The sequence below is a fragment of the Temnothorax longispinosus genome, chromosome 8 (genome assembly GCF_030848805.1).
Source record: "Temnothorax longispinosus isolate EJ_2023e chromosome 8, Tlon_JGU_v1, whole genome shotgun sequence".
In the NCBI taxonomy this organism is placed as follows: domain Eukaryota; kingdom Metazoa; phylum Arthropoda; class Insecta; order Hymenoptera; family Formicidae; genus Temnothorax; species Temnothorax longispinosus.
Window position 1 is genome coordinate 4,266,257 of NC_092365.1, and position 20,353 is coordinate 4,286,609.

General features: G+C 35.9%; 1 protein-coding gene and 3 pseudogenes across 1 annotated transcript; 1 reads left to right on the plus strand and 3 right to left on the minus strand.

Annotated features, from left to right (window-relative positions):
• Window positions 1-3,144: 3,144 nt before the first annotated feature.
• On the minus strand, window positions 3,145-3,262 carry LOC139818483 (5S ribosomal RNA; annotated as a pseudogene).
• Window positions 3,263-4,160: 898 nt separating this feature from the next.
• On the minus strand, window positions 4,161-4,278 carry LOC139818484 (5S ribosomal RNA; annotated as a pseudogene).
• Window positions 4,279-4,628: 350 nt separating this feature from the next.
• Window positions 4,629-4,746, minus strand: LOC139818485 (5S ribosomal RNA; annotated as a pseudogene).
• A 499-nt stretch (window positions 4,747-5,245) lies between these two features.
• LOC139817425 (uncharacterized) lies at window positions 5,246-8,451 on the plus strand. Its single transcript, XM_071785508.1, has 4 exons — window positions 5,246-6,848; window positions 7,008-7,195; window positions 7,287-7,676; window positions 7,787-8,451. Exons 1-4 carry the CDS (start codon window positions 6,590-6,592, stop codon window positions 8,327-8,329), a joined length of 1,380 nt encoding a protein of 459 aa, XP_071641609.1. The 5' UTR covers window positions 5,246-6,589; the 3' UTR covers window positions 8,330-8,451.
• The last annotated feature ends 11,902 nt before the right edge of the window (window positions 8,452-20,353 follow it).

The following is a 20,353-nucleotide window of genomic DNA, read 5'->3' on the forward strand; positions in this document are numbered from 1 at the left end:
TTTTTTTGATATAAAATAATTGATTGTTATCTCTATTAATTAATGTTCTACTATTTATTTTTCTATTATTTATCTTAGTCTTAATATTTCTGCATGCGTGTTATTAATTAAAATAATTTTTCAAAAAATATTCAACAATAACGTATAATTATTCTTCTGTCTCATTGTCCCTATTATATATTTTTATTATAAATAAATTATATGTAACTAATATAAAAAGTTATATATTATATAAATGTTTTGAATATGCTAATTATCATGAAAATTCTGCATCCCCTTTTTCTACTTTTCAACTGTGAGCTTGTGATATTTGATGTATAATCAATATATTAATCAATTATTTTTCTCCTTTCTATTAGTTGTAATGAGGTAAGAAAAAAGCCATAATAACGTATGCAGAACTAAAAGATTGTTACCATCTGATTATTGAAATCAAATAAATAAATTTTTCCTAATCGTCGTTTCAATTTAATTGGTTTTTCGATATTAATCACGAAGTTATTATGATCAAACTGAATTAAAACACACGAACACTTAGAATTATTTTGTATAGTATCATGAAAAATGAAAACTACAAATTAGATTTATGAAAATTCTAGGATATATTGATAGCGAATTTAAAAGATCTCGAAGTTTTCTTGAAGATTCAAGAGCAAGTAATAGAAATCGCGTTTCTTTGCAACACCGTTGTTGAAATTTATGAAGGAACAACAGCGACGAAAGACACTACTGTGTCTCTTGATGTATGAGGTGAAACTTGAGAAATCTTTTTGTCGATAGTACGCATTCAAATGTTTGATACTTTTACATCGATTTCTTTATACGTTCAGAACGCGTCATCCGTCATTTTCTAAAGTTTTTTTAAAACGGTATTTTATTGAAAATTATAGGTTGTTAGGGAATGAAAATTGTGATCGAGCAAAATTGTGACATTATGCAAAATTGCGAAGAGAAAGGTTCTAGTGAATTATTTGAATGCGCATACAAGGTTTGTTATTCTCAAATTTGTTCGAATATATAACCATTAGTTATAATTTAGCTATATATTTTAATTACACTTAAAAATATTATAAACAGAGAATTTACTTCATTATTTATAAAAAATAAGGTAATTATTAAGGTAATTTCTAAAAACTGTTTATATATTTGAATAAGCACAATAAATTATTGACTGTTTCTATTTAATAATTTATTATCCAACATCGTAAGCATTAATTTTTTTAAATAAGATATGCGATGTTTAATGTATTCTTAATGTATCTTTAATGAAGGCACTATGTCGCGAAAAAAACGTGAAGCCTTTGCCGATGATGGAAATGTATCTACAAAAGAACTGCTTACGATTTTGCGCTGATCAACTAAATTTGAAAGATTGGTCGCCGCTATTGGACAGTATAATGCAAGATCGAAGTCTGTCCAAAATTTATGTGTATAGTCGATGTCGCTGCAAAAAGATTAGAGAGAAAATGAATACAGAAGAAAAACTCATAAAATTACGGTAATTGAAAATATAATAAATATTTACTTGATTTGGTAGATGCCTCGGTAGATGCTTTGTTTAGTTTAGAAACTTATTAAAACTAGATAACTCATTAAATCACTTTAATATTTAAATAAAAATATGTTAAAAAATTTTTTTATTTGTGTATGTGTGTGTGTGTATGTGTGTATGTGGAAATAATATTTAAATTATTTCGGTATCAGTTCTTATTATTTAACTATAATATTGCATTATACAAAAATAAAAAAATTCTCAAGATATACGATCAAATAAATAAAATAAAAGTTAAAGGCCAGTAAGAGCCAATGCCGATGGTAAAGCGAGAATTACAATATACATATATATAGTAAGGCATATATAGTAACAAACGTTTTGGTTTATTTAAACCTTTATGCTAAACAGCCAATTTGCCTTATTTCTCAAAATCATATATAGGGCTACGTTCATTATTCACATCTAACAACAAAACAAATTGTGTTTCTTCATTTTCACTAGTTCCTCTTCCTAGTATCTCAAATGATTCTTTTTTTATGATACGAGTTTTCCGAGGTTGTTTTCCCGCTTGTATTGCAAGTAATTTGTGAATCTTTCATCACTCGCATTTTATCACCGACAATACAAAGTTTATTACAGTTAGGTGATTTTGTATGCCATATTTTAATAATAGAGAAAAGTTGTGTAGCTTGTGACATTATTAAACACATTAAATGTTATTTAAAATTTTTACCAGTTAATGCCAGATAATCCATCCGCATTCATAGCATACCAACCATTGAAAGAGTATCTTTTGGGAATATTTCCAGCAAACAATTTGACTTTTATCTTAATAAACTACTTTGTGATACTGAACGGTTTTTGAAAAATAACGATAATTTAATATTTATTAGGGCTGATAAGAATAACATCATATGTAAAACAGATTATTTTGAAAAGAATAGTACACTCAGCAACACTAATACTTAGATAGTTTTATAATAGGATCCTGTACATAAGTTGACGAGATCCGTAAGGATTTGAACATTCTCCTAAAATTCTTTAAAAAAAGAACTTTATTTCTCTTAATCTATACAGACTTTTAAATTGCATTGATGGTGTTACACCTTGGGCCTATGGATTTTCTAGAATAAACAAAAAATTAACTAAAATAACAAAGTTTAATTGTCTATTAGAATAATAATATTAACCATTAATAGTCCATTATATCTTTTTGCTAAACTTTTACACAAAATAATTTATTAAAGCATACTTAAAGCTAAAGGTCACATTAATAATAGTTTTGATTTATTCACAAAGCTTTCAGGTATACGTATCCTTATATTCACTAACGACCTATCAATTTATTGTTAGCCTTGACGAGTGTTAGACACCGATGGTCGCATAATTCTAAACACCATCCTTTAAACCAATCCATAAACATCCTTTTAAACCAATTCTTGACCGCTATTCAGTTTGTTCTTGAGTCAACATATTTTAAATTTAATAATGTTTTTTATAAAGAAACATTTGGCACACTTATATATTATATCACATGTTATTATTTTAATTAATTTTATATAATAGACAATGTATAACTACGATATAAAATAAATAATTTCCAGGCACATAAAATAAGTAAAATAAAAAAAAAATAAAAAAAAAAAGAATGCCAACAGTACGCGGTGTTCCCAAACGGTCACCCATTTAAGTACTAACCGCGCTCAACGTCGCTTGACTTAAGTGATCGGACGAGAACTTGTATATCGACGTGATTTGACCGTTGGCGAAAGTGTCTTCCTTGTAAAGAGATAATATACCTACGGTTTTCCCATTATCTAATTATTGCGTAGATTTTGTATCGCAAGATTTGGAGTGCAAAACTCTGGCTACTAATTTATGTGCCCATGTATTTCAAATATATTGATGACATTTCGATGACAGTTCTTAGTTGTATGATTAAAATAGTTACTAACGTTTTTAATTGCTTCCACCATAGATTGCAATTTACATATAAAATTGATTATGACAAAGGTTTAATTTCCTGGACATTAATTTAAAAATCATTAACGGAGTACTTTAATTTGATTGGTACTATTCTTAAATTATAAACTGAGATGATAAATTAATTTATATTTACTAAAATATAATTATAATTTAGCATTTTTACAATATCTTTTTGTCGTGATTTTTTTCGATAATATTTTTATTAAAAGATTTTGCAAGAAAATGATCTCGTATAAGTATAAAATTAATCAATATTTTTTTGTCAAATATTTCTGATGAAGCGTACATTCTACGAGTGTAATTGTTTTTTCAGAAAGTTTTTCAATAATTTAATGTATATAGAATTAGTTTTTATTAATTTTGTACCAATAATATTTAATGTTCTTTGTTCTAAATATTTTACAAGAGAGAATAAGTTTTCACTAGAGTATATAAAGCAAATAACCGTTACTCATTAATTCGATGACTTTATCATTACTGCATTCTTCGATTGTAAGTTTTCGATACGGTCAAAAAAATCGGTGAATCTATTGATTTTATATTTATCTATTAATTTATATTTTATGTCACATGTTATCATTTTAATTAATTTTATACAATAAATAATGTATAGCTACGATATAATTTTTAGGCACATAAAATAAGTAAATTCCAAAAAAAAAAAAAAAAAAAAAAGAAATGCCAACAGTACGCGGTGTTCCCAAACGGTCACCCATTTAAGTACTAACCGCGCTCAACGTCGCTTGACTTAAGTGATCGGACGAGAACTTGTATATCGACGTGATTTGACCGTTGGCGAAAGTGTGTCGCTTGTAAAGAGATATTATGCTTCTGCTTCTTCATCATCTGTAAATTAATCCAAGTCCATTTTTCTGGATTTTGTTTGAAAATCTTCAATAAGTAAATTAATTGAAAATCTTTAGTACTTGTTTGTTATTAATTTTGAAAAACTACCTAAAATTAATTTCATAATATAGAGAAGCAAATAAATTTCTCAGACATATGGCTTTATTTAAAAAAATAAAATTATAAATATATTAATTAATTATAATGTTATCATTTTAATTAACTTTATACAATAAATAATGTATAACTACGATATAATTTTTAGGCACATAAAATAAGTAAATTCCAAAAAAAAAAGAAATGCCAACAGTACGCGGTGTTCCCAAACGGTCACCCATTTAAGTACTAACCGCGCTCAACGTCGCTTGACTTAAGTGATCGGACGAGAACTTGTATATCGACGTGATTTGACCGTTGGCGAAAGTGTGTCGCTTGTAAAGAGATATTATGCTTCTTCATCATCTATAAATTAATCCAACTCCATTTTTCTGGCAAAGATTTTGTTTGAAAATTTTCAATAAGTAAATGAATTGAAAAATCTGTAGTACTTTGTTTTAGTTATTAAATTTTGACAAACTACCTAAAATTAATTTCAATAATATAAAGAAACAAGTAAATTTCTAAGACATATGGCTTATATTTTTAAATATAAAATTATAAATATATTAATTAATTATAATTTATTAAATAATTAATTATAATTTACCTCTTCCATCACATCTCTGGAAATATAGGTACATTTATCGACACAGAATCAATATACATTTCTTAAAAATTAATTAGTAGTCCACATGTTATCATTTAATATGAAGAAAATTATAATATTACATTTATCTCAGTTATATTTTTATTAATTAATTTATAGGAATGATTAATATTATTATTTTTATCCAAATCGTTATTTTATCAGCTTTTGGTATCACAATTTTTTTTAATAGTCATTTTTGTCTAATTAAAATATAAACAGTCCCATTAGGCATGTGACTATCTTATCTTCTTTTTAAATATCATTTTTATTAATATGTAATTTGCATGGAAAATCTTTCGAAGAAAGTTCTTCATTAACTACTGCACTCCATTTTTATAATAAACTGAGATTCTTAATAAAGAAATATGCAAAATGAATAAAAGGTTTTAAGGCTTAAATACATTAGAAATTTTAAATAAAGACGTTTATATTTAAAACTTTTTTTTTCTGTTCTATCTACTGCTTATGCAGCTAGGAACAGTGCAACATTTTCTCATTTTTTATTTAAAAACTTTAATAATAAAATTATTAAACAGTCCAATTCATCGCGATTCTAATCTTTTGTGTTTCAGCAGATGACCTATCATCCTATCCATATATTTCTTCCTTTCTTTCTAATATATATTACTAATAATTATATGTATCCACGGCATTTTCATCATGCACCTGTAGCACTACATTTCAAATGCTTGTATTTTTTTTTATCCGCTTCTGTCACCGTCCACGTTTCGTAATCATACAATGCTGCACTCCACGTACGTTTTTAAAAGTCTTTTCCGGGCTTCTAAATTTTTTCAAGCATTTTCCTTTAAAAGTTGTTATTTGTTGGCTATTTATTTTGACTTTTTTATTTATTTATAAAATAACAGTTATTTTTGCGATTTGGCATCAGTGATTTGATTTAACCAATTGCATGATAACCGCATATATTATTTATGACATTATATCTACACCTTAAAATATTGTGTACACTGAAGAGGGTCTAAACATTAAGAAAATGTTCATAATAAATTTGCCTTACTGTATGTTGTTCTCATTTCACCATCGGCATTGGCTCTTACATGTGCCTTTTACTCTTATTTAATTTATTTGATCATAATATTAAAAATTATTTCTGAATTCTAATATAATTGTCTAAAATTAAGTCAATTTTTATTTTCAAATCTTTTATATAAAATTTAAAGTAAGATTATAATAACCGAAAGATAAATAAATAACTTTTTGCAAAGTAATTTTATTTAAGAGTAAAGCACATCTTTTATCGAATTAACATAGAAAATTAAATTATATCTTATTTTCAGTGTTAATATTTCTCCCAAATTTTCATTGTCATGAAAAATGTTTGAAAAATAAAATTAAATACAATGATTATTTTTTTTCTTTCGGATACTACTCGCAGTAAGTTTAAGCTTGCAGGTGACGTCACGGCAACGGGACAGTCAAAGGGAGAGTTGAAAGATATGACAATGGCAAAAGATGATGATATATAAACTCGCAAATCGCAAAATGGCAAAATGGATTGGCATTCTGCTCACACGTTCAGGAGATGCGCGCGAAAGGATCGACGGCAGCCAGTTTTCTACACGAATTGTTTGCTACGATGCTTCGTTCATTCCGTCGCGGTCTGTCTGAAGAACTCGTTAATGATTACCAACCTCACACTAGACGGTATCCCTCTGACGCCCAAATATTTAAGGATCCTCAGTGATGGCCTGGCAAATAACCGTAATCTGCGAAGCTTGTCGTTGGCCAGATGTCGAATAGGAGATGCAGGTTGGTTAAAACGTGTAAAATATTCAAATTTTCAAGCTATCACTATAAATCAGACATTATATCTACTGCATATTTCAAATATAAGTTTTTTACAATCTCTTTATAAATTTTAATTAATATAAAAATAATAAAGATATTTGTGTTTGTGTTTTTTTACAGGATGTTATATGTTGCTGGAAAGTTTGCAATGTAATTTAAATCTTCATGTACTGAATCTATCGTCATGCTGTCTCACTAATAGAAGCGCTACATACTTGTCATCGTTGTTCTTTAAAAAGAGAAAAGCGGATTTGCTGCAAAATATTTGGAAGGAATCAACATTACCTCGAGACGCTAACACAACGGTGGTATGTATTAAGAGAAAAATATTACTCTAATTAAGATATATGTCACGTTTTTACGGACAAATTATTTAATACGTTTGCATTTGCATTTCAGGAGGAAGGATTGCAAGTACTAATGCTTGATAAAAATCATCTTAGCGATATTGGCTTGAGGCAATTGACACGTGTGCTGAAAAATGACTTTTGGCTGAAGACACTGTGCTTACGATGTTGCGGAATCACTCAACACGGAGGAGAAATTGTATTGGAGCTTTTACAAACAAATAGCGTGCTCACGCAGATTGATCTCAGGGATAATGAGGTGTCGGCTGACGTACTTGAAATTATTCGCAAGACTTTGAAGAAAAGGAAAAGCAAAGGGGAAAGAATACCGATGAAGAAAAGGTTGCTGAGCCACAAACAAGTCTTTGTACAAGATATGATGCCAAAGAACAAATCTTCTCAGCATGTACCAAAAAAGAACAAATTTCTCAAAGATCAAGCTGTAAGTTGTTCAAATTAAATATTAATCAAAATATTAGCGCGATTAGATTTTTGATAAAAATATATCATTTACACATTCGCTTCATATAACATATATTTTTTCTATTTTAGCAAACCAAGACGCAGGAAGATTGCATTTTACAAATACAGCAAACTACGCATACACGGAAGATGAGAAGAAAAGGTGATAGAAAATATAAATCACACAATGTAGTAAAAACTCACATCAATTGGACCAACGCGGACAAATTAAAAAATCGGCTATCTCTCATGATTGAACATAATCGGAACTTGATAAGAAACTTGGAGAACAGCACCAATTTTCTACTGAAGGAAAGAGATCGTCGTTTGAGTGCCGAGGAAGCGTATCATAAGCTGCAACCCCGACTGAGAAATCTTAGGAACAAAATCGCTATGCAAAATTCTATTCATTCAAATATGTGTTACGAAAATCAAGTTTACGCAAATCTACAAAACATGTTTAAAGACTTGAAAATATCTGCAAATAAAAAAGTACTAAGAATGGACGACAAAAGTCTTAACGACGAGGCTAGTGAAAATAAAATTAAATCTATTGTTTGTTATCATACGAATCAACCGTTTAAAAATAAAATCGCCGAATTTTCCCGTAGAAGACCGAATTGTCCTAAATAAAATTGTGGCATCGATAAATTTAGATTATTTGTAATTTGTACAATTATATGTCGTATGACAATTCAATATTGGATTTATACAAATAGAAATTATACGAATAAATTAATTAATTACATATATAATTTTGTCTTGTTTCTTATCTACAAGCTTTTCTAGTAATAATTTTGGCTACGATTACACCCTAAATTTAGGCCGCGGCCTATACCTCAAATTCGACCTAAATTATTTAGGCCGCCTGCTGTAAACACTTGAGGCGACCGGACCTGGCTTCAGGTCAAGCTGCGTATTTTAGTGACCCGACCTGAAATAGGCCGTTATCATTTGCGATGTAAACCTCGCGATCACGCGCGACATGTCCTAGAAGCTTTATTTGCTTGTTCGGATTCGCTGCAATTCAGAGCGATCCTAAATACGATCCCGTCAATTTTTAGGTCTCTTTCGGTATAAACTGTAAACGAATGATGACTAGACCTACTTCGGGTCATAATATAGGTCAGGCCGCGATTAGGTCGCTGGGTGTAAACGTAGCCAAAATATGTATTTTTGTGCGAAGGAATATAATATATATTATATAATTTATGTATAATTATATTTATAAAGTATGTGTGTTCTTACGTTTATAGATCACAATTAGATTACATATTAAAATTCTAGTACATTTTTAAGCAAATTTATAAAGCAAAGAAACAGTATAAAGATATTTATATAATCACTTTAAAGATTAATATTATTTAAACCTGAAATATTTAAAAATTAATTAATATTCTGGAATGACAGAATCATTTATTGCTTGAATCAATCGTGTTACCTTGCGTTGTCAATCTGACAACGGTAATGTACAAATCACATTTAAATGGATGAAAAACTGGCAATGTTATGTTAGCAGTTAGCAGTAACGATAAAATCGTTGACTTCCTCGTTTTTAGAATACTGAGCCTCTCTACCACTTACAAGTCGTACTCGTGAGAGGAATTATCATCAGGAAAAACCGTGTAATTATCGGTATAACACTTAAGACGAGTACCAAGCTTACATAAGTTAGGCTATTTAAAAGATAATTATCGCTCGTAAATACATCGCAACGAAAAGGCGACTTATAAATCCTCTTTCCAAGCACCCGGATTTTTGTAATGAATAAATTGAATAAATTATCTTTTTCTGTAAATTACTGCTTCCTCATTACGTTCAGAAGTTTTTTAATTATCGAGTTAATTAAATATACGATCTAATAATCGCGAACTGTTCGAAATGATCTCGGTTAAAAAGATAATAACATTACCACTTATATATCAAATACATATACATGTCTTATTCTTCTTGTTAATCATTATTATTATTTACATTTTTATTATTTTTAATGTTCTTAAGCTAGACTGCGTTTTGTTTTCAATTTTTCTCAAAATCATATTATTGTATCATTGTATGGACGTATGTAATGTGTGTAAATGTCCGCAATGCACTGTGCGGATTAGTTATCCCTGCTGTAATTTTATTTTCTCTCTTCTTTTTATATTTAGAGATATATTACATAAAATTCCTTTTCTCTCTGAAATAGGTACAAGTAAGGGCATCTGTACTGTAACAGTGAACAACGAATGCGAACTCCATTAGTCTTATTATCAATAACCCGTACCGAGCAGTAGGTATATTATCTTCAAGGTTTCCTACGATCGATGTAAACGTACTTATAGTCGGCAGTATACCGTTATACTGCTATTACCAGCGAAGAAAATCGATTTCTGTATATACCTAGGGCTGTACTACGAAGAAAATATGAGAATAACCGACGCTTGGTATTCTCAGAGTTCTTGATATTGATTTTAGAGGAGTAGTACCTAAAATTTAATATGTACTGCATTAATTCTCAGTAGAAGAAACTGGAATATGGCAGAAAAGATTTGTTATAATTATTTTACATAATACTTTATAGTGTTTGTCATAAATATAAATATATTTGCTTTACGCATACAAGTAAAAGAACAGACAAAAACTATGTTAAATAAAAAAAAATTCTCTCTTTATCTCAAAAGTTAGAAATTAATTAAGAAATATATTTCTACGTATTTTAATTCTTCTAGTGAAAACTATACAAACTGTTCAATATCAGTTACTATTAACTTATTGTTATTATTATTTTGCAAAAAAGTAAAATGAAATTCTTTTCGTTATATTTATTATATAAGAGACAATTAATGTGATAAAATAGTTTTAATCTTGAAAGATAACGTATGGTTTTACTTCTAAGATTTTTTCTTTTTTCCTTCTTTCTTTCTTCTGAAATCTAATTCTTCTTTTATAATTCTTTGCGTTATAGTATAACAATGTATGATATTATTATCAACCTGCATATAACGTAATTATAAAGCTTACAGATGGTATAAGCTTATCCAATACTTATTTTGCTTTTTACTTACTCATTATCAATATTGTTTTATCAATGGTTGGTGTAAATTGGCGCGAAACACTATCGTGTCTCTTGATATTTCTTGGAAATATGGCCGAATCGTATCAAAGAGATCCACTAATGTGAGCAAACTTTGCTGTATCTAATTTTAATTTTAGCTCTTGCCATTGTAATTACGACGATTAAACAAGAATCTCAATTCCTTCGTGATTTATCTTGGTAAGATAATAAGGTTCTCTGACTTAACATTCTTCAACTACTTCGTCGGCTACTTTTCCCTCATAATCTCCCGGCGCGATCGCATAAAATTACTCCTTCCCTCCTGGTTATTTTGGCACTGGCGAACAAACGCTGGAAACTTTTCGGCCCCACTGACGCGGGCTTATGCTAATGACAGGAATTCTAATCGCAGATTATAATTGTTAATTCGTTAAATGATCCACAACTTTTGTGTATTTCCATTTTCCTGCGTAGTTCCATTTAAAACTCGTTGACTTACGTTCGGGGTAATAGTGTTTCTTCTTTTTTATATTAACCGAAAAATTTTATCTTTAATCCGTAAAACAATATTATATTTAATTAAGGTATTATTAGCATTAAAACAGAAAAAATTTAAATTTGTGTTTTTATACTACAGACCTTATCTTTAATATCAATTTCAATATTTTATATTAAATTATTTGTAAAAAAAATGCAAGAAGAAAAAGTTGTGTGGTTAGAAATTTTATATTAATTGTAAAATATTGTATTGTATTGTGTTATTTGTAAAAATTTAAGAGAAAATAATTCAATTAATATATTCCCAGTAAGAGCAAGAAACGTCAAAAAACATTTCAACTATTTTGCATTAATGTTAAAACGTTGCTGCAATGTAGTTAAAATGTTTCTTGATGTTTCTTGTCTCTCTTTTACCCTATTTTAAATCATAGTCGTAGGCAATGTTTTTCTAACGCTTCGTCAATATTTGAGATTTTAATTGAAAGGCTTGAATTTTTTGCAATCTTACAGAATTAATGTCTTCTTTTAGTTACAATCTCCTGATGTGTCGTCAATTTTTCGAATAGCTTTTAAAATTTGATCACTTTAATAACATTAAATAAAGATGGAGTATTTCGAGAGAAGATCCGGAGGTATATATTTTGGAAAGAAAAGAATATAAAAAGAGCGGTTTTGTAGAAGATTCACTCGCGGATAAATTCCATCTGTCGAACGTTCGTCGGCTGTGCATGCCAGCACTCGTCGCACAGCCAGCTGCAATTAATCCATTTTATAGATGCTGACGATGTAAATGAAGTTTCCGGTCGAGTGTTCGGAGCGGGAAAAGAGTGGATGGAGAGAGCGCCGCGCCGGTGGCGGCGCGGTGGAAAAGGGAGGCCAAACCGGCCCGTTCGATGCTCGTAAAAAAGACCGTGGCTTTAACCGCCCGGTTGTAAAACCCTCTGGAAGCAATTAATAATAACCGCCCTTCGCAGTTCTCGCCTGAGCGATAAAGCGAGCTTCCCCGCCTTTTCGGCGCAATCGTATCGCAATGAGAGCATAAACGCCGCAAAAGATGTTCCTTTCAACTTACTTCATTCACCGTGGATCAACTGTGTCTCAACGTATTTAAATATATTTTTAACGTTAATTTAAATATCCGTGATTTTCACATCTAGAATAATAGTCTTCTTTATCTGGAAAAATTCGAGCGATAATACTGCAATAAATAGTTAGTAATAAATTTGACAATTCACCGTTTGCTGAAAAATATCAACCTAGGAGATTCGCGATAGTGTATCGAGAGATCATTGAGCGATTGATGTGCCACGAAGAAAATATCGAAATTACTCGGCTGGCGAGTTGCAACGACTTTTCTCAGGACGCTCGACCGGGCACGACGGGAGTTTTGTTTCGGGATGACGGAACACCGTTCACGGACAAATCGTAACGTCGTGTCGAGATATCGGAGGAAGCTCCTGTCGGCCTGCAAGGCCTTTCTCTCGTCTTTTCCTGACTACCGGCGACCTTAGCCCGGTGATGGATGAGAGGACGCAGACTTTGCCGACAGCGCAATACCGTATCGGAGCAAGGGAAAGACACGGACGCAACACGTGCAATTCGAAACGTTATACGTTTCCGTATATACGTTTCCACCGCGCGATATTGCCGCACCGAATGGAATGAGATAGCGCCAGGTAATACGTAAAGGGTAAGAAGAAAGCAGTTTGTAAATACGCGCAAAGATAAGATTTCTTTGGGGCCTATCTCGGAAGAAAAGGTATCCTATCGCGATTGCCTGTTACCTCGAAGGCAACCTTTGGTGTGAGCAATGACATTCTGGAGAGATTCTACGTCTTGTAGAAGCGTAGACAAAAAACTAATCTTAATATACATTATGTGTAGTATTTAATATAGCTTTATATTTTATTTTATTTTATTCTTTTCCAAGATAAATTAAGTCACAATTAATCAATAAATATGACAATAAACATGACTAGGGACTTATAATATATCTTATGTGATAAATAAACATCTGTATTGGTCCCTAGTCATATTTATTATTATATTTATTAATGAATTATAATTTAATTTATTTCGGAATATGGGAGAGATTTCCCAGTCCCGTTATCGACGGGAAAAAGACACCCTCCCTCTCTCGGATCGATCATTCGCAACAGAGTGAAATCAAACACCGGGTTTTCATCGGATTCCTTCATGAATCTCGGAGACGCGCGAAATACTCCATCGGCTTCGTCTACGCCTGTTTATTCTCAATTTACCGCGCCGAGAGGTGGAAATCGTGGCACGAGTTTACCGTGCAATTTTCGATCCTTTTCTCCACTGTCGTCTCACCATCCACTGCCCTCCCTCCCTTCTTTCGCCCATCCACCCTCGTCGCAACAGCCTGCAGCAACACTCCCGCGTCCGTCACCCTCCATTATTTACCACTTCGAAACGTCGAAGATGCTTCTTTCCACTCCGGTGCTCGAAAAATTTCACCCGCAGTCTCTCCAGTCCCGACACAAGCGCCGGGTTCATGAAATTCGGCGACGATCCTAAATTGCTGCGATGCGTTCGCGAATTTTCCGAGTGTCCTGCATCGATGATTCGTGATTCGCGCTGTGAATCGAATTGCAAATCTCGTGGTAAGATCGATATAATTCACTGTGAGAACCGAGCAAATGCAAGTGTCTTGCTAAATATACTGCTGAAATAAAGAAACTTATATCTTTTCAACAAAAGCGCAGTCCCTTCTCTGCTTTTCAAATTATTGAAATAATTAATAATAAAGAGATCATATCGGACGTAATTTAAAATTGTCTCACCTTAATCCCCATTATTATAATTAATGTTATCTACTTTAGTTATTATTTTATCTAGATTCGCAGATGTATATTCCGTGAGCTCCCTCGAAAATCCAGCATCTTCCTCCGGACATAATCCGTGTAGTTTGACACGATAAGGATCGCGGGAAGAAAGTATGCCGTTCCACGTGCAGCGGAGTGACGATCGCAACCCCTCGATCTCCGTGCCGAGAGGGAGGGTAAGCCCGGGGGTGGTTGAGAGAATGCCCGGGGAAAGCGGGGACGGCCCGCTTTGTCGCGCTGCCTCGCTCACATGTCGAAGTTATGAAAATTAATAAGAAAAATTGCCCATAAATTCGACGTCTCCTTCGCAGGCGCGCGCATCCCAGCGCCGGGGCCCGGGCAATAAAATTAGAATTATGTCGCGGCGGCTCGCGCGCGCCGTCCCTCCTTCTCCGGGACCGCTTCCACCCCCCCTTTTCATGGCCAGACAACTCCGTACGGAGGCGAGCGCCGCTGACAGCCAGGGGGTTGATAGCGTTTGTTAGCGGCGCCGGAATGTGCGCCCTCCTCTCCATACGGTCTTCTTAACGTATGAGTTACCCGCCAAGATTACATCCATGCCTTACATCCAGGCCGCGTCTTCCCCGTTGAGCGGAAGAACCTATGGTTATTAAATTCTGGGAGCACCTCCGATCCTCCCCCTCCCGCCACCTTTTTCTCTGCTCGTCGTACTTCTCGTCGATCTCGCGCATGGAGGTTGACTTATCACCGCGACGATGCCGCGCAGAAAGAAAGCGAGTTTCGCCAGCGAGCTGTTCGCGAGAGAGGGGGAGGGGGTTGGCGTGAGGGGAGTGTGACCGGGAACGAGATGCACAAGAATTTTTATGAATCTTTTTCATCGCGCCCCTCCCCCCCTCCAGCTCTCTCGAGTCTCGCGTAAAAAGAGGGAAAAAACGCGCGATATGGCTCGATCGCGAAGTGAAGAAGGCGAAGTTCTTTCTCCTTTCTTTCTTCGAGTTACTTATGGAGTTGGCGAATTTTTCTGCTCCCCCGGTCTTGGTTTACCTTTAATTCAGACTGACTTTTACGCGATCGCAATCACTAGCTTTTCCTCTGCCATTTCAAGTTTGATGGAGCGTCACTTTATATAAAGAAAAAGTCGTTACATGAAACTTAACTCTTTAAATAATAACATTGTTATATAGAAACAATAATTAATCACATATTGTAAAATCATGTAAAATTAATTATTTTAAAATAATGAATTTTATATGAGCAGTAGTAGGTATATGAACAGTAATATATAAATAATATATTAATTTTATAGTAATATATAATATATAGTAATATATAAACAATAAATAATTAATTTTATACTACGGTTCATATATTACGAAAGTATTACGTCAGAAGTTGAAATACAAAAATTATTAAAAATAATTAGTTATGAACATTTTTTCGCGATGGCTCGATTTACAGAGGAATTTATAGCATCTTTGTATCTCTTATATATTTCTCTGCTTATCTGTTTCTGTCTTTTGCTTTCGATTTGCAAGCGTTTGCACCTACTGCATCCTTCTCTGATTGTGAAACCTCATTCTAGATGGAAATCATGAACGTCGGCGGGCGTAGACGAAAAAAATACATATGTCAGTCAGGGAGTAGTCGCCGTTATACGTGCGGCGACCACAATCCTACCTTCGTGTGCATATACGCGTGCAATAATAGCGCGTCCGGCGCGGCGGCGGGGTCGGAATCGATGACGACCTGCCAATCGTGGAACGGCAATTTAGCCGCGAAACGAGGAACGATTCAGTTGCCTGCGACCGCGAATAATCTCGGCCGTAGTAGATCCTCCACGATCCATGAGCGTGTATCTACCTATGCCAGCGACGATAATCGAAAATCGCCGCTCTCGATTCGACGAGGTCTTTATTTCACGGGAGGAAACATCGCGTCTCCCCGCGCGCGCGCTTTTCCCCCGATTGTTGTTCCGTACACCGGCAAAGCTATTAACTTTGACTATCAAAACAATTTGCGTATCATATCTCAGTGTCATCGAAACGGCGTAATCATTTCATGGCGGAATCATGTTCGAGCTGTCTCCTCTCTTTTTTCTCTTTTAACTCTTATATTAATGGAACACGTATACGTTTCGCGAGACTTTTCTTCACGTTATTTTTCGCATCCGTAACAAAGCAAAATAAAAAAAGAAAATTATTGAAAATGAAAGAAAAATATTTGCATTGAAAAATATAAAATTTTCGACCGATATTGTTTTCTCCGCGAAAATCATACACAGAGGCCATGAAGATCCGAAAGAATTTCTCTGGAGAAAAATATATAAAACACGATATCTAATTTGCCGATTAAAAACAAGCTGCTTGTACGAGAGATGGTTATCGTTTAAAGGGAAAACACATCAGAGGTTTAAAAGATTTTTAAGAAGCTTATCTTGATGACAACGCCGAGGAAAAGAGAGCGAGATGTTTGTCGTATAAAACGGAAAGCGGCGACGATCCCGCGCTTCCCTTGTGTATTAATAATGGAGACAAAGAGAAAAAATACGAAAGATACTGTTCTTTCCACCGGATGAGCCGCAGATAGCGAGGTTTCTCGAGGTATCTTCTTATTTCCGACTCAGATTATCTGTCGAAATAAACGTTTTACCTTGCACACCATGGATCATCCTCCAATGACAGCTCACGGCAATTAAAATTGAACGTAGGAGAGATAAAGCCGGCAATTACGAAGCACTTCCTCGATATATCATTTACGATCTTCCGCGAGAGACCGGAAATTAAAACTAGATAGATTCTACAAGATGCGACTCCGTTTTTAGTCCTTATCCGTCCCTTGAATTATTAATCGATTAAATTAAATTGTTCCGTCGAGAGGCGCCTCCGATTTTACTCTTATTTATTAATTAGACACGCACCGCGGATGTATAAACGGCATGTAAATGTCCTTATAATAGGATACAGATGTCGGGATCAATTTAGGAGATTTACTGGCGCGCACACAAATCCGGTATCTCTCTTGCGATCTTGCGATCCCTCTCTCATGCATGGCACCAACGCACCAAACAATCAGCACTTTCCGCGCGAGGGAAAAATCAACATTCTCGGCGTTCGCCGTATGCATGGCGATGATGTTAAAAGCGTGACGAACATATGTATGTACAACCCGGGATGATAAAGTCGTTCATCGGTGTGTAACACGTTTTCTCTCACATATTCATTAGCCGCATTAGCGTTTCCTCCCCGTGGCGTTTACGCGCATAAATCGCTCGTCGCCCGGGCGGGCGTTGTTTGCGAAGTAAAAAGGGCGGTGACGTAAATTAAAAAAAAAATGAGAGAGAGAGAGAGAGAGAAAGAGAGAAAGAGAGAGAGAGAGAACACCAGAGGTTGTTTGCTCGCGATCGCTTACAGAATGCGGTGGTATATGCAAGCGAAGCCGCGGGAAATCAGCTTTGTCGGCGTATCGGGTTTCCGGCGTAAAAGCGCGCCAAATTCGGCGTCGATTCGCTTTGAGGTACAGGTGCGGCAATGACGTTTAATAAATTCGCCGAGAAATTAACGCGCGCGCGTTGCCCCGGCCGCACGGCCGCTCGAAGCGTCAGCGGCGCGCCACGGCTGTCGTTTTCCCCCGCTTTTCCTTCGGGCTTGACAGCCAAATTAAATTGGCAGAACGCGCGGGCGGCGGCGCTTTTCGTCGCACTTTTGATAAGGTACCCGCCGATAAAGCCGACAAATTGATTCGCCGGGAGAAAAAGCGAGCTGCAGCTTTTTCCTCTCGCGGCATGCTAATTAATTTTTACGCGAGATATATATATTTACCGTGGAAATATTCGCGCGAGGGACAGGACGCGATTGGAATTTCGTAGAAAGAAAAAAAAATGTATTACGCCGCGCGAGCTTAATTTAAGACTTCCACTTATCGCTAGATCTCACGCGATAATTTCTGCGCGGTAGCAAAAATACTACTGCTAAGAGCTCTATTTCCTGACGAACACGTTTTACACGTTCACCCACATCCACCCCAAGCTCCATCGCATCGCTCTTCCTTCGCTAAGGCTTTTAAAAAGCCCGTAATGCACGCGTATTATTCCGCGCTGACCATCCGGGGCTTTCGCATTCGGGACGGGATCCAGGACTGCGCGCCACCGGGGTAGAATCGCTTAGCTACTCGTGGCACTCTCAATTTTCCCAAGCAGCAGCCCGTCTCGGGAAAGAGCATCCGGCCACCGATAACGAATTCGTTTGCGAGCTACCGCCGCGCATATAACGATTATTCAAATCGTCTCCTCCGTGAAACGTCAGGAGCTTCGCAGCATTGAAGGATTCTCCGGGTGTCGCTCGCGTGAACGACGGGCACGAGGGGATGCCGAGGGGGTAGACGAGAGGGTAAGACCCAGTTGAGAAAGACTCAGACTCCCCCACCTACCCTATTCTGACTGAGCATCAACCGATCTGCGGTAGGCGACCCAGGCCATTAGGCAAAGCCTGTTGCCGTCCTCGCCCAACCTGGATCGTTTTCTCTCCTTTTATCCACCAACGCTCCCGCTTCCTCGTCGCTACCACGCCGCCGTGTCGACGCCTTAACTGAAAAGGGTGAAGCACGTGTTCTCGCGGGATGCTTTTTGCACCCTCCCCTTCCCCCGACGGCGGGGGGTTGCCGCGCGCACCGGAGGGAGGTTTCGCGAGCCTGCTAAGTCCGCCGCCGCAATCCGCGGCACGTGCGTTTCCAAAGACTCATCCCCCTTCTTCGTAAGACACTACGCGACGTCGTTCTCGTCAGGGAACGCTGCGCGTCAGCATCCTTTTACATCCCCGTGCCCGCGCGCGCGCCTCGTTTACCCGTTCTCTTTCTCTCCCTTTCCTCGCGTCTCACCTTTGCTTTTTCGCAGGTAATTTCGATATCGATGCCCGGGAACCGTTCGGCGCCTCTCGCTCCAGATCGAAGGATTTGATGCCGCGCGTTCAGGTAATTTGCGGCGCTTCGAGGTGCACGTCGGTTCGTGCTCTCGCTTTAATACCTGCGTTGTACGTATGGTTCGTCCTATGCATTATGAAAGCCGCCAATGCACGAAAGATCCCTGTAACGTGGTGTAGAAAAGAGAGGTTCTCCGGAATAAAGCGCGGAAAATCAGCGGAATTTCTAATTACGCTTAATAAAGGAAACATTCGATCGGATTGGACTTGTAGCACCTTAAAACATTTTCGAAGAGAGGAAGATTAATCGACAAAAATTAAGACAACGCAAACGACTGTGTAGACTAAAGCAATCATTTAATTTGTATCAAGAGTTGGGTACTCGTTTCGAATGTATTATAAATAAATTAATTTTTATTAATCAACAAAATTACATACCTATTATTTGAAAGCTATCAGATTTTATAAATTGCATAACAAACATCATTAACAGTATCTCGTGTTAGCGTTGTACGAAAAGCGAATATGAGATAGAAATAATTGACGACGGTCAGATGCGCGAAGTAGTAGCGGGTAATTACAGGTCAGACGGCGTTGGCCGCTTCTAATTGAGTCTCATTTCGAGTGCCCGACGCATAGGTAATTCTCGTTAGGTCGCCTGCGATAGTCGACTTTTTTTTTGTTATTCACGGTGAACATTTTCGGGAAGGGCCGCGCCCGTCCGGACTCAATCCCGTTCAAATTTCCGGCCTCGAGGCACCTAAAGGAATTAGCATTCGATCTCGCCGTGCACGGCGGAGCACCTCATGGGAGCCGACGCGGCGCGGCGTCCAACGGAAAATTCTCATAGTCGTTCCGCTTTCGTCGGAGCAGTGGCAATATCTCCTATATGTTCCCGCGGCTTTACCCTCCATACGCGTGTATTAATTAAATAGAAATCGAAACATAAAAAGGAAAAAAGGAAGGCAATTCTCGATTCGAATGCCGGAGGTAGTGTAATCTTCGAGGCGGCTCGCATTCGCCTCGTATTTCGGCGGATTTGCGACGCGGTGGTGGATTATTAAATAGACAGGGGAGAGGAAAGAACGAAAGAGAGAGAGAGAGAAAGTAAGGAAGGGAGAGAAGGAAAGAGAATGAGGTAGATATAGAACAATTCCACTCGCATCGATTCGCCGCGCAACAGCTTTTCCGTGTACCGATTACTCTTTATAAATGCATGTGTATTAAATGAGATAAATCAATTCATCAGACGGGTCCTATTAAACCAATATTAAATTTCTGTGTGCGCGGAAGTTTTTATTTAATGCCGAACAAAACGCAATCAACTGATTTTACTGTCGTACTATACGCTAATGACTGGATATATTAAGTTAATATCTTTGAAATTCGTTAACTTGAT